Source organism: Glycine soja, chromosome 4, assembly GCF_004193775.1.
Source record: "Glycine soja cultivar W05 chromosome 4, ASM419377v2, whole genome shotgun sequence".
Taxonomy (NCBI): Eukaryota; Viridiplantae; Streptophyta; class Magnoliopsida; order Fabales; family Fabaceae; genus Glycine; species Glycine soja.
The window spans coordinates 46,955,942-46,971,311 of NC_041005.1; the positions used below are offsets into that span (position 1 = coordinate 46,955,942).

Here is a 15,370-nt window from a genome sequence, read left to right on the forward strand (position 1 = left end):
CAACATAACACCAACGTTATATATATATATATATATATATATATATATATATATATATATATATATATATATATATATATATATATATATATATATATATATATATATATATATAATTTTTTTAAAAGCACCCCAACACCGAGAATTGATGACAGCAATCTTCTGATATTGAACAGGAAAAGGAATAAACAGAACAGAACCTGTTGCCGGAACATGGGCGAGTCGTTGAGTTTTGAGAAATTCATTTTCGAAAAATAGTGTTTATGAATATTCTCTTTGTTGTTGTTGTTTTATTTTTTTTAATCTCTTTTGTTGGTGTTCGTCTTCTTTTTTTGTTTTGCGGGAAAAAAGTTTAATTCTAATAGTTCAACAAGATGAGAGATAAAAAGAAGCATAAGAAAAAGAGACAGGTATTGGTTTGTTTAGTTTTTGTTAAAATTAATGTAATTTAGAGAGCGGATTTGAAGGTTTGAAGCTGTGGTTACGAATTTGCATGTCTGTCGTTCCAAATCTAAACAAAACTGGCTCTTTTTATTTTCTCTCTCTAGTCAAACCGTGTCACACTCACAACACAACAAAACTAAAAAACGCCTGGTTCTAACTTTGACGGTCTATATATTTTCCTGGTCATTCCAACCCTGCTTTTTGGCCTCACCTTTCAAAATATATATAAAATTTAGTTTTAATAACTTTTTGCTTCTTATAGTACATAATTATTTTTACTTTGTTGTTTATTTTATGAGAAAGACTAGTGACACATTCTCTCAAACTTTCTTCCTAAGATTCTCATTATGATTTGATAAAATTTATTAAAAATCATAAATTTTAATTGATTAATCACAATTAATATTTCCAATGTGATTATAAAATTTAGCATATAGTTTCTAATTTAATAAAATTATATTAATCACTTAAAAATAATTTTTGCATAACATACTTAATAATGTAAATGTGCTCAATATTAAATCATAAAAGTTATATGTATAAGAATCATACCAATTCAAAATAATAATGTATGTATATTCATTCAACATGAAATAAACTTTAAAGGATCAAATCCAATGCATACCAGTATTTAACATAACATTGCATGTTCACATAGCTTAGAGACACAATTTTTTTTAAATAACTTGTACATAAATTGCTTCGGGGTAAGGATTCGAAACGGACTCAAAACAAAACACGCATATGTGTATCTTCAATCCCCCGTTGGGTCATAAAGATCCGATTAATACCCACGAACCCGATTATGAAAACCCACACCATTATATGCATTTTAAACACCCAAAAACACGTTTTAAATCACAGAAAACTTAAAAAACTCATATCATTCCTAATTTTGATGTTATTTTGAATTAAGGAGACTAAAAACATAACACTAAAATAAATTTCATAAATACACAATAGTAACGATCCAACAAACAAGGCAAAGAAACAAAAAAATTATGATACCAACTATAAAATATAATAAAAAAAAAAGAGAAGGTCTAAACGATCACTGACCAACCTCCACTCATTGCTACTGTTGTTCTGAATGTTCACGGGAGTGGCGATTTTACTCCACGGCAACTTCGTAATTGATTGTGGTTGCAAACTCTTACTCACTCATACTTCAATAACTTATTAGAACAGCAACACACACTTTATATAATGAATCTGAATAAACTCAAGTATGCAGCAGGATATGGAAAATAATTGTAAGATAATAATTATATGGTTACAACAATTTTTAAATATTAATATTAGACCTGGACAGAATATCAACCACACAGATTTTTTATATGATAATAAGTGAGTATCCTAACTAAATATTCATGGGATACTTGAAAAACTAACATTGAGAACCCAGAGTACCGAAGAAAAGTGCTACTATTATAATGCAAAACGCTGCTACATGTCATTAAACATTGTGGTCCTGAATCTACCATTTGGAACACAGTGACACGTCTCAGCTTCTTTCTCAACAACAGCCAAAGTTTTTCCCTTTCTCTCTCATTCACGTGAACTTCTCTTGTCCACTGTTCCCCTTCTCTAAACCCTTCTCAATTCATCTTCTCTCTTCCTTCTCAACTTTCTCCAACTCACAACAGAGATAGGCTCCATCACCGCATATCACTCTTATCCAAGCCCTTCATTTTTTTTGTGTGCTACTGTGTCAGTCCATACCTTTTTCTATGTGACCATCCATACACGCCTCATTCCTTGCAAAACCATAAAATTTCAAGCAAAAGGTGAATAAAAGTAACCACTTCCATTCCTCTCTCTGTTACTTCTTCTGTTTGATAGGGAAGCTCGTTTCTAACTCGTACTATTGAAAAAGCTTCTCGCACGCTTGGTGAGTACCACGATCTACAAAGGATGGAAGAGGCAATGAAACTTATCAGAGCTTTTGCTGGTAGGCGCTGAGCAAAAGACCGACAGAGCAATGCATTGAGTGAATGGCTGAGACAAATCAAGCACGTATTCTCCAACCCGAAAGACATAATCCACGATTCGATTTTGAGATTGAAGCGTTGCAGAAGTATGTTTTCAATGGAGCAACTTCAAAATCATTTCAAGTGTTTTTTTTTCATGCAGCCATGTGTGTTAGATGATGTTTGAAGATGAGAAGAAAACCGTGTCTACTGTACGAAAGTGAAACTACTTTCGCAAAACAATCATTGCCGTTCATTTGTAAAATGAGAAAATCAAATGATGGAGATGTGTCTAGGACTATTGGTTCAGTTTCGTGATTGAACCATACCCTAACAGAGCCCTCTGGTATAAGTTTCGGCCCTGTTGTCTTCCTCGCCCTCCCTTTTGGCTTTACCTTATCATAGCAGAGGTCGCGATTTAGCGATAGCCCAGTTTGGTGAAGTTACGGGGCAGATCTGCCACTACCGTTCACTCTTTCCTCCTACAACGTCAATAACCTCGAAAAGGGTATACCGTAATCGCGTAATGGATTGAAGTTCACTTTTTGAAAAGGTTGAAATTGCATAAAAAACGCTGAGAAAACCACGTTTGTGGGTTTAGAGTAAAATGAGATGCCACATCATTCGTGTTATTCATACTGGGTACCATTAAGCCATTTTCCATTTTATTAAGATGTTTAGAACTATTATATTGATGTTTTAAGAACTATCGGGGGAATTTGTTTAAACTTATTATCTTTGTTTTACTATCTTTGTTTTACAAGTTAGATTATGTGCATGTGAATTGAACCGATTGAACTGGCGCATTATCTTTCTTAATGAAGCCATCACGGTCACCACCATCCAATAATTTATACTCCACGGTTTGATATATAATATAATTCTCACTTATGGCAGGCTTGTTTTTCATATTTATTTTTACCAAACTTATTTGGATTATGGTTTTGTTTAGGATGGTTCTATTTATTATAGCCAGTTCATTTTTATCATTATATTTCATATTTGTGTTAATTATTATGGTCTTTGGAGTATGGATATAGATGCTGGCAATGCAAATTGCAGAGTTGTAACCTCATACATAAACTCAAGTACTGGAACTAGAATTGCAATTAAGTCAAGAAAAAAAGTAGTGTCATAAATTTTGGTTAGATGTCAAGAGTAAAGGGGAGAAGCAATGCACTTTTATTGGCAATGAACTTGACTCCATACACCTTTAGCCAAACAAACCCTGGACATATTTCTTGGAAATATCTAGTCTGATACAATTTCTTATTTCGTTATTTTTCAGTAGTGCTCCTGGTGGACTTTTAATGCCTAAAACTGATAATAAAAGTCCTTATTTCCATTGGAGCAAGTTCTACAATTAGATTTTCTGGATCTACCGGTCCTCCCCTCCACACCTTAGGTTCTGGAGGTGACCCTTTAACTTGCCAAACCAATCTCTTCCTCTCCATTTCATCTCTTTCTTGGTTTGCTGATAAGCTCACTTCAGTTATTTTGTTTATCTGAAGTGAACACAAAAGGAATTTAATGTGAAACACCTTGGACAATGACATGCTAAAAAACTGAAACAACTAGCAATTAAAGGATTATTAGTTGTGATGTTTTTCTACCTGCTTGTTGGGAAACACCTTTTTAAGTTCTACAGTTGCCTTAACCGAAAGATACTTGTCCTCGTCAATCTTGCATTTGGCAATGAATAAGAATTCAGTGTGTGGAAAAAACAAAGCTCAAGAACAGTTGAAACAAGGGAGTAGAAGAAGGATAAAATCATTCAAGAGTGTAATATAATCAAGTAGATAGAAGCTAAAGAGAATATACCTCGTATAAGTGTGCCAGCCGAAGGAGAACTTTTCCATCACCCAGATCCTGCAAGTTCAAAAAGATGGCTTAACATTGGCAATGAGCAAAACATACGTAAATCTCCAACCAGCGTGCATTAAAGAGCTCGGCTTAGTTAGGAATTTAAATTCAGAACAAATATATATTGAATAAGGGACTGCTAAGTTGCATTGAATAAACAAATTTTGGACAAATGTTTGGTTAAATGAAAGACATGTACCTGGAGAGTTACTATGGCAACGTTATCTGGTAAGTTGTATGAGGAATCTATTCCTGAGAAGGTTGTGACATGAGAATCTCCCCAGTGACCTTCACTCTAGAAAATGTGAAAATGAACAAAACATTCATCAGTGGTAAGTCACATGTTCAGCTCACTTTTCAATTTTCAAACACTTCTAACAACCATTCTTTAACCACCTCTGTGAAGGCTAAAAGCAAGGGTGAGTATATCTCCTGACCAAATGATCGACGCCATCTGGCACCCTCTCCTACAGGATCAATTCTGAAATAGTACTTCCCTAGCACCTGCAAAATTTATTGTATATTTGTATGTGATCATTGATGAAGGAGCCAGATGTGAAAACTATGATCCTTGCCAACCCAAAACTCATAGGCTACTTAGATATACTTACAGTTAACCCGGTGCACTTATCATGGATGCAAACTGTTTCATTCAGTGCCTCTGCAACACCTCTGGAATCATCCTGAAGTAACCTCCTATATAAAAGAGTGGAGGAAATGGAAAAAGTCGAGTTTGATTGGTATAATATGGAACGATACATAATGAGCATAAGCAATTGAGCTTGAACAACATAACAAACCTATGAACCATTAGCTCCAATTGCCCATCTATGATGCTGGAGCCCCCCACAGCTCTATCTACCAATATAGAAAACTCTTTGCTTTTATCTTTCAGGTAAATCCCAAGGTTGATCTGAAACTAGATTCTATTAGTCAACAAATTCAAGGACTGTGTCTTCGTGTGTATTAATGTAGCATCTTGTAACACATGGTTAAACAAAACATACAGGGTAATAATTTCCAGCTACAGGTTGATTTACTTCCAAGTGCCAGTCTTTTCTATAGTCTCGAACCTGTAAAAGTAAGCATTATTGTAGCAACTCATTAGGTTAGGCATTCATATGGAAAACCATAACTAGAACTCAAATTTTCAACCCATTTGACTTACACGTTCAATGAAATCACGTCCATTGGAATCAGTATAGAAGGTTTTGTTGCTTGCTAGATTTGTTTTGATTTCAGTTGCGATTTCTTTGCCATCTCCATCATCAATGGGTATAGGTCCAACCTGATGTCAAGAGCTTCAACATGATTATTGGCTCTCAGAATAAAATTCTATGTACCAGCATTAGAAAAAATTGGGAGAAAAAAATTACTTACAATGAATTCAACTTCAGCATGTTCTTTCCCCTTGTACAGTCTAGTAGTCTGTTCAATTAAGCCATGGTCAAATATTAAAATGTATGAAGCTCTGAATGAGGGATGCTAAAGAATAAGCCTACAGCGACCCACTAACAGATTCGAGAACAATAATTCATGCTATTTATACTTGTGCAAGTATATTAGAACCATTGTTGTTTGAAAGAATCAAGAAAGTTGTAAAGTCTAAACATTTTTCTTTTTTAAAAAGAAAGAAAGAAAGAAAGCATCATTTTTTCTTGTGATGTCTCCTGGTTCCTCTTCAATTGGCTAAGGATTCATGAGAAAGAAAGAAAGCATCATTTTTTCTTGTGATGTCTCCTGGTGCCTCTTCAATTGGCTAAGGATACATGAGATAAGCGTGGCTCACTTATTACATGTGTCTTTTCTTTCTTTTCATGTCTTTTTTTTTTTTCTCTCTTTACACATTTCATTTTTAAAAAGTAAAATTCTAAGATATTGTAAAATTGACATGGAAATGGAATTAGTATAAAGTGTGGCGACCAAATTAAAAAATATTATCCAAAAATAACATTTTTTGTCTTCATAACTTGCTCACATTATAATTTGATCCTACGACATCATACTTTGTTATAACGGTAACAGATTCTGAAGACGGATCTGAAAACTTGTTTAATAGAGAGATCACATTAAAATAAAATGATCTGGCCAAAAACAATTTATTACATACTACCTGGTATATCCATGGACTGATCTTCTGATGCACTTCATGCACAATTGGTCCCCGAAAAACTGTGAGAGGAGACTGAAAGTTTTGAAATAAAAACTCGTGAATTTCTTGTTACCACTAAATATTGGTAATTGAACGTAAATGTTTAGATAGAACAACTTCACCTTCCCGTTGGATTTGATGGGAGAAGGTGAACCATCAGGGCGAAAAATATATGCTCCAGAAGCCTTTTAACAATTCAGAACATTTCAATCAATAGCTTGGTATAAGTAATCATAATTAAACCATCTATTATTCTGATAAAAAGAAGTGTCTTATGGAGAGAATAATCAATTCAAATTCTTCGGATATAAGAAAAATGTTATTACCTGAGCAGTTTCTGTTCCATCATTTCCATACCCAGTGTAAAATTTATATGCCTGCTCTAGAGGTTCTTTGACCTTTCATTGTGAACAGAAATTTAGAAGGAGTGTCATGTAAACCTCATAGAATATTAGAATACATTCTTAGAAGCACTATCTTATAATGGTATAGATTTTGGCTATATATATTGGGACAAATAGTAATATGCCATCCAAATCACAAACCTTGCTTCTGCTGTTGATATATTTAGTAAGTTTCCCTTCCTTCACAGAATAAACTAGTTTCAAGTTTTTTAGGCCCACTGTAATTGTATCACTCTTATTCCATGATTGGTAAGCTGTATCTCTATCTGAAATAGTAGCTGCAATGCAATTGCAATTTTTCTGCTTTAGGAACAACTATAGTCTCCCACAGAAATTTATAGTTGTCTTGTATTTGCATTTATGATAGCACTATTTTAAAACGGGAATAACTAATCAAGACTAACCTTCTTTTTTGGCATAGGATACATAGTAAGTGCTAAAACCGAGTGGAGGAACAGCTGCTGAAAAAGCAAGCCAGTATTTGGGTTTTACAGTTGGAGACACTCCCAAGTATGCCACAGTGTGGTAGTTTCTTAAACCAAGAAAATCATCAAGTATCGGCACCAGCTGGGATTGGATCTTTTTCCCACTAGAATCCCGAACAACATTTTCATTGACAACCTATGACAAATTCGACAAGCAATGTCAAGCAAAAGCAGTGTTTGAGGATGGCCATGTTTTGTCCTTGCAATGTGATTTTTCCATATTAAGTTCAAAACATTCTTCATTCAAGTTGATACACAAGGAAAATAATTCCACAGCACAAGAAAAAATGCATCACAATGCTTCAACTAGAAGGTATCAATTCGCACATAAAACTTAAGTCTTGAAAATGCTTGTGCATGTAGCAGATAATATTTTTATGGTTCGTTGATTGTTCATAATTTAAAAAGAAAAGGAAAGGAGGCACTTTAGGGTGATTGAAGTTGAAGGAAGAAACTCACAGGAATTCTTATGATATCCTCTCTTTTCCATCCTAGAGGATTGTAAACAACAATTACCTACAGGAAGCATTATATCAGGAAAATCTTAGATAAAATTCTTGCATCCCAATAAGCAATAGATGAGATGTCATAGATCCTCACCAAGTTTTTCCCATTTGAGAAATCAACTTCTGATGCAGGACAGTAACTTATGTTCAGAAGTGGACACTGTAATGACAAGATAGAAGAAATAAAAGGAGTAAAAATCAAAATCAATCAACAGAACGAAACACAACCAATAACTCACCCTCGGCATTAAGTCTTCATAATTTTGCATGAAAGACCTCTATATCATTCTACTCTCTCTTTCTCTGAAGCTGTACACATTCTATTTTCTTTGATAACAACTTCGTTGATTTCATAAAATAAATTCAAAAGGAAAATTGGTAGCCTAATTCATGAAATATATGCAATTAAATTTTTTAAAAGAGGCACAGGACTTCCTCTCATTTAATTTTTGGATTATCTCTATCAAAAGCAATATTATCAGTGCATGAACATGCATAAGTTCATGAATTTCTTTTGCATACAAAGGGAAAACTAATTTTTTCTTGAATGGTGGTATGAGTTTAGGGGTAGACATATTCCTAAGTAATTTTTTCTTGAATGATGTGTATCCTGCAAACTGAATTATGTGATAAGTTGTAGTCATCACAAAAAAATTAGCCATATAGCTTAAGATGTTATTTGAATACTAGTAATCAACAACTCATAATTGTTGAGCTAAGAACATCACTACTTGCCTGTTGAAATTTAGTCTGTGGGTTCCTACAACCTGTTTTGGTTGCTCCCTCTGTCAAGCAAGCAAGTGATACTGCAACAACTTTCTCAGCCTGAATAAGATATTGAAATAAAAAACATTTTTTAGATGGTAAGTAAATAAAGTTCAAAGAGAACAGATATAGACAATTATTATTACCTCTGTGTAACCTATTGAAAGTCGTTTAGCATAATCATTAGCAACATGCTGCTTTTCTGTACCAGATACTGCGTCATGGTGTTGAGCAATAGCCAAAGCTTCAGCCAAAGAGTCAGTGTTGGGACCTAAGGCACTCTTCCCTTTAAAATATTCCAACTGCCTCGCTGCCTGTTTCAATATTGAAGAGCAATAAGAGGCCACTTGTAGAATTTTGCTAACGTGCGAAAATATTCCAGTGGAATGTGAGGTTGAATCAATTAAAATGCTCTCAATCACAACTTTCAAAAACGAAAATGAGGAGTGCAGAATACCCCTTCCTCTTAGAGCATTTCAAATATAATCAATTACTTAATTTCTTCAATTGACAGTTAGAAGGTGTACCAAGTAGTAGCCACTCATCAATCTGACATAACCTTTGATTGCTGGCCTGCTTGTAAAATACCCAGTCCAGTAGGCATTTACACGATCTGCATACCTAAGAAATGGATGGTCCAAATATGAAATAACAAGTTATAAGAATGAAAAAGAATGTTAATATGAAGCTGAATATGAAGTGATTGTCGGTGCAGGCAGTGCAGCCACCCAAAATGCTATTTTCAAAATCATGTTGTAGACATAAACCACAAATTGCAGCTTTTTCCCGAACATGATTTTTGAGTTGGTAGCTCATATACTGTATGTTTTGTATTTGGAACTCACGGAAAGAAGTCATCGGTCTTTATTGGCCAGGCCTCATTGGCAGCATGTTTTGCATCAGTATATATTGATGGAGTCGAGTATAAGGCATGAACACGGCCATCCTAAATAAGCATTAGTATGCCAAACCACCAAAACAAAATTAGTTGAGCTTGATTTAAACTCATGAGAAGATGGATTGTGGAAAATTAGGCAGCCTAAAGAAACATATAAAATGTCATTTACATGACAAGTGAATATTTAACTTGGATTGGATCAGTCAAACTTAGCAGGTCAAGGAGAAGAATGTTAGATGCCTAAAATGCAATAATTAAGTAAACAGCCAAAAAAGAAAATTGTCAATTAAGCAAGGAGTTGAGGATAAGTAACTTGATTAACATAGTGAATAAACTTGTCCAATTGCCGAAACCAGGTTTGTGCATATTGGTACTTGAAATCTGTCCCCATTGTCCACATTATATGATTTGTGCGCGTAATATTGGCCTGAAACAGGAAAGCCAGTGGAGTTGTTCACTCAAATCAGTTTCTAAGTGCAACTGACAAGCTTTAAATCATTTTTCATTTGGAGCATTTATATTTTGATTGCTCAGAGTTTCAGGCACATCAATTCTATTTCTATATAGTAAACATTTTAAAAGTGCATTTTAAACCAAGCAAATTGCAGTATGTAGAACCAACCATCCATTCTTAAGATAAATTTCATACCTGTGATATTGCAGCTGCCACAAACTCATTTACTCTTTCAGGGACATTGTAATCAAATAAACTGACATCATCCTTCAAGGGGAAAAAAAGTTTAATTAGCACACTTACAAGAAAAGGTAATTGGCCCTACAGAAATATTTGACTTGTACTTTACCTGAACAATGGGAGAATCGTCATTTACTTCATAGTAGAAATTACTAGGAGGTTCATAATTCTCAGGGAACGCACCAGAAAATATCTGTATCCATCAACAATTTTAAGGATTCGTATGTAAAAGCCGAATCCAACAGAATGCAGAATCAATACAAAGTTATATACATAAAGCACTTTGGATTACTCACCTGTGCTGATGAACCAAGGCTCTTGGAGCCCCGCCACACAACTTCAAGAGTTTTTTCATCTTTTCTCTTAGCTCTGTCTTGGTAATCAATCCGTGCAAAGAATAGAGAGTCAAATCCAACCTATGCCAACAAGAATTGTGCTTAAGAAACAACTAGCAATGCTATGCAGAAAAGAAAAAGAGAGAGAGAGAGAGATTCAGTTGGTAAATCAACTTAGATGACATTAGTCAACTTCAATGTCATTTGTTTCCCTCATCAATGTTTGCATATGCTTTAGCAAAACGTTACCTCTGCCCCCAACAAGTAGGCCTGCACAGCAGAATGTCCAAACGGATCAATCTGCCACCCTATTCTCGGAGTCACTCCAAATTCTTCTTTGATAAATTGATGTCCAAGAGTTGTCTGATCAATCATGTCAATGTAATGGGTAGCAGCCTCATCATGCATACAAAAACCACCATTTCTGCAATCCAAAATCTTAAGCACTTATCATAATGCCATTGAAACTGAATGCTATTAGACTACTTTAAAGTTAAGCAGACGAGCAATCATCATTAATCAATTTTCAATGACTTCCAATAATGAAGAAAAAATGTTCTTCATTGAGTGGGTAGAAAGTGCGAAGGTGGAAAAGTAGTGTAGCTATGAAACTTTCACATCCCCACTTTCTACAAACTCAACCAAACACACCCTTAAGTCAAAAGGAAGATGAGATAGGTGAATACATGAACTCCAATTGACCAGTGTTGACCAGTTCCTTGACTATGTTCTGGATAGCATCACTTTGTTCCCTCCACCATCGCTGGAAAAATGCCTGCAAAACATATCACATATACGAATTCAAGGTCCAAAAGCAAATGCTAGCAACTCTAACATGTGACTCGTGAGGAAGTAGTTTGTAGAATTTGAGTTTGGGCCTAACTCAAACTCAAAGCTAATTCATAAGATAAGGGTTAACCTCACTTGTGCACTATTTTGACTACATCAAAGTGTTTTTTTATTTTATGGACAAATGTTAGATGTTAGTTTTTGTTAAAATGTTATTGAGAGAGATTTCGAACTCACGCCTTCTCCCTCTCCCGTTTCCCTTCAAGAGTTTAACCACCACGTCAATCATATAACTCTGACTATATCAATAGTTAATGTGAGATCTCGAACAGTAGTGGGAGAACACTTACCTGCTCAACATATATGAACTTGCGATTCTTGTCTGCCAGCAATGCAGGTACCAGGGAATCGAGCACGTTTTGAACGCACGCCCCCTGCACTACCCCATCAGTGAAAAACATCAAAACCTTTAATGCAGTGTAACTAACTTGAGTTAGAGAGTGAGAGTGACCTGAATTGAGTTGTTGGAACCAACATAGTACTGGTCAATGGTCTTCAACCATCCAACATCATCGTGAGTGTGAGGGACCAAGTGAACGTTGAGTTTCCCAGGAACAATGGTCGATGTTGTGTTGTATCTTATATACTTAGATTCTGAGGAAATGACACACCCCAACAAGAGTAGTATAAACCATAGTACACACAGAGCAGTGTTCTCCATGGAAGTGACTATGAATGAGTGTATGACCAAGCAACAAGAACACTCTTGATTTGTCTAATCTAAAGGGAATTAATGATATTATTTATTTGTAATAATGTGGTTATATTATGGAAGAAGTAGCTGGCAGAGGACCCTATGCAATCTTTATCGGTTTTTTCTTGTCGTTTGGTTGTGATTGACTGATTCCTATAAATAATAGGTGAATGCCGTAACAAGATGCCATGCCACAAGAAGTTGATTATTGAAAAAAGAGTAACAAGAGGTCGGTGTCAGTTTAAGATTTCCAAGAGATTACAGAAAAAAGAGTAATGATAAGGTTGGAGTGCGCCTCGCTATACGACTGTTTGGCGCTTTCTGCAACTCATTGCCTGTGAGCTGCTACGGTTACAAATATATAATACTATGAGTAACTTTGTACAATTAATAAATATGATTAATTTTGACCCATGACTCATGACTGATTAAAAATATATACTATATTTCTGTTCAGTGTTTTTCTACTTTAAAATATGTTTATAAGCTAATTTGTTAAAAAGATAATACATATAAATAATAAATTTCTGACCAATATTTTAATATATATATATATATATATATGAAAAATTATATGCTCAAATTCAATAAACATATATTATATTTAATAAATATAAAATTTAATGATTTCATTTAAATTAGTTGTATATTATATTAAATAAATACTATAAATATTATTGGTAAAATTGACTCCTTAATATTATATTCATTACATACATATTTCATATATATATATATATATATATAGTCAAATTAAAAAATGGCATTAAATATATCAATGTTGCATTTATTAAATATATTTAATGTTCATAATTTTTTTGAAATATAATATATAATCAAATTATACAATACGGTTAAATATTATATTTATTAAAGCTGATTTTAACTTCTCTAAAACGTTGATTTGAACTTATTTATAAATTATTTTTAACTTATAGAGTAAATTTATTTTTTCTTATTATCTTCTATAAGTATTTACAATTTTTTTAAATCTAAATAGAACCAACTGATGATCCAAGAGCAGACCATTAAACAGTAATTAACGCAAAACCAAAATGTAACCATTTGGCTGGATCAATTCGACCAAAAGCTTAATCGATCATCGTTCCGATCATGATTTTTTTTTATCCATATACATTCAAATTAGTGCTAAACTAGTGAGAATAAAATGAATCTAATGATAATTATTATGCAAGAGTACGGAATGCATTAAAAAGTAGATAAAAAGGAACAATGTGTCCCTAATTTTATGGTTTTTTATGTGAGATTTATAAATAACTGATTTTGTATGAGTTTTACACGGTAGATGCTTCATTTTGATAATTATTATTATTATTATTTGGATTTTTGGGTTTAAGAAAAAAAGATTTGGAAGTGTTACTAAAGAGCTCGTTGAGTGAGCCAGATTAGCTAAGCGAGGTTAATCTGCTTAGCGAATAAGCCAGCTCACTCAACGAGAGAAGAACCCTAAAGAATGTAAAGTCAAAGAGCAGTGCGGTAAGCGCGCAACCAGTCTGTCCAATGAATTCTTTGTTGCTCTCGCGCTTAGCGCGTCCACATCCGTTAAGCGCTCAGTCATTAACTCATGCTCAGTGAGACATGCTCGCTGAGCACGCATTCGTAATCTGAGAAGTCCAAAAGTCTTTAAAGCTGGAAGAAAAAGGGAAACCAAAGGACACATGCAGCGTGGGTAAGAGAAAAACAGAGCATCAAGGCTAAGGGAAGAAAAGGAGGCTGCTTTCTTTGTACCTTCACTTCACCACTCCATCTCTATCTTGTTTTTAGCTTTGTAATGAGTTCTCCATGTTGATGGAGGGCTAAACAATTCATTGTTGGGAAGTTTTTCTATTGAGCACTCTTGATGTAAAAACTCTAACTATCTATTTAAGATTATTTGCTAGTGTTCTCTGCTTCGATCTGTGTTTATTTTTCATATTTGTAGCTTGATCATCCATTTATATGTTTTATTAGAATTTAAGTCTTGGGAAATGCTTTTAGTCCTTAGAACTTGGTAGAGCAGCTAGAGGCCTTCATTTCTAGGAATAGTGTGAAGTAATTGAGTAATCACTGCATCTAATTCGTAACGTGGCTCATTTAGAATGAATTTGTTGAGAAATCAAAAATGAGACTAGGAGGACTAAGCTTTTTCATGTGAGGGATTACGGTCAGAGTAATTTAACGGTGCAAAAAACATTAGAATAATGTTAAATAGAGAAAAACTTATTTAATCATGTCAAGAGAAAGTTCAGTAGAATACTCTCCGACATATTCACCTTGGTATTTGTTCCATCTTACAGCTTAACATTTATTTCTAGCATTTGTTCTTAAATTGAGAAAAATTATTAAAGTTACTTGAAAACATGAATGAGCTATTTCATTTCACTTTACTGCAATTAAAAATTGTTAACAAACTGAATATGCGTCATTGAAGTACAAGAAATTTTCTGTGAATACGATACTCGGTCTTACCGTTTTAATTATTACTTGAACAAATTGGTGCAATTGTCGATTGTCTAACATCTAACATCAAAATAGCAACTTGAAGAGTAATGATGACACAATCATAATTAATTTTAAACTTTTCTCCTTTGAAAACCCTACACAGGATGATCGCGATTCAATTTCAACTTAAAATTAGTCCTAACCAAGCAATCAAATTAAGGGTGGTACAATTTGGTTTAGTTTATATTATTTATGAAATCCAAATCAAATTATAGTTTGATTTTTATAGTTTGAAAATTCTATTAGTAATAATAAAAAAAATGTTAAAAATTTTGTTATTAATTGAACAATTACTAATTCAACGATTAACGATATAAATGAACAACAAAAATTTCAATAATTGAAATTAAAGTAAAACATTAATTGTTTTCAAGTTAAATGATACTTGAATAATAATCATTCAACTTAAAAGTAATAATTCAACTTAATTGGATCGGTTCAATTTATTTTAATTTTGTTTTCGCATGTTAAATCAAAAACTAAATCAAACCATGCGGTGTAGAAAATAAAAAATCAAACCAATGACCATTAAATTTTTCTACAAATTTTGGGTTTTTAGGTCATTTTCAATTTTAAGCTCGATTTCTTTCCGTTTTGAACACCCCTACTACACGCTACTCTTCTGTTAAAATACCTTTTTTTTAAAGATTATCCAAGGTATTATTACTTCAAGAGTAGAAGCGGGCTCTTGCTTGCTACACTTCCCAATGTTGCTTCCTGCACTTCCTGTTTCCTTCCAGAATGTAAAATTACATTTCGGCTTCTGAAAAATATTCCAGAAGGAATGCAGGAAACAATAGCAATTAGAT

The 15,370-nt window shown here is 33.7% G+C and overlaps 1 protein-coding gene and 1 long non-coding RNA gene across 2 annotated transcripts; one reads left to right on the plus strand and one right to left on the minus strand.

The window, feature by feature from the left end:
- Positions 1–1,898: 1,898 nt before the first annotated feature.
- LOC114409989 lies at positions 1,899–3,310 on the plus strand. Its single transcript, XR_003666255.1, has 2 exons — positions 1,899–2,231; positions 2,321–3,310. It is a non-coding gene; the product is annotated as an uncharacterized LOC114409989 (long non-coding RNA).
- A 213-nt stretch (positions 3,311–3,523) lies between these two features.
- LOC114409988 (probable alpha-mannosidase At5g13980) lies at positions 3,524–12,129 on the minus strand. The gene is made up of 29 exons (XM_028373697.1): positions 11,817–12,129; positions 11,656–11,739; positions 11,203–11,291; positions 10,766–10,940; positions 10,478–10,597; positions 10,291–10,374; positions 10,137–10,208; positions 9,801–9,914; positions 9,435–9,535; positions 9,117–9,210; positions 8,736–8,903; positions 8,560–8,649; positions 7,919–7,984; positions 7,778–7,834; positions 7,238–7,454; positions 6,975–7,111; positions 6,756–6,827; positions 6,552–6,614; positions 6,391–6,462; positions 5,658–5,705; positions 5,446–5,565; positions 5,285–5,350; positions 5,078–5,190; positions 4,889–4,973; positions 4,674–4,781; positions 4,477–4,572; positions 4,236–4,283; positions 4,028–4,096; positions 3,524–3,919 (listed from the first exon to the last, which is right to left on the minus strand). Exons 1-29 carry the CDS (start codon positions 12,024–12,026, stop codon positions 3,722–3,724), a joined length of 3,036 nt encoding a protein of 1,011 aa, XP_028229498.1. The 5' UTR covers positions 12,027–12,129; the 3' UTR covers positions 3,524–3,721.
- Between the last annotated feature and the right edge of the window lie 3,241 nt (positions 12,130–15,370).

Bases quoted from the DNA above. Each gene is read 5' to 3' on its own strand.
- LOC114409988 (XM_028373697.1), bottom strand. From the start codon at position 12,026: ATGGAGAACACTGCTCTGTGTGTACTATGGTTTATACTACTCTTGTTG. The intron at 10,598-10,765 runs GTAACGTTTTGC...TTGTTGGCATAG, and splicing joins CCTACTTGTTGGGGGCAGAG to GTTGGATTTGACTCTCTATT. The intron at 4,284-4,476 runs GTACATGTCTTT...TTGAACTTGCAG, and splicing joins TTGCCATAGTAACTCTCCAG to GATCTGGGTGATGGAAAAGT.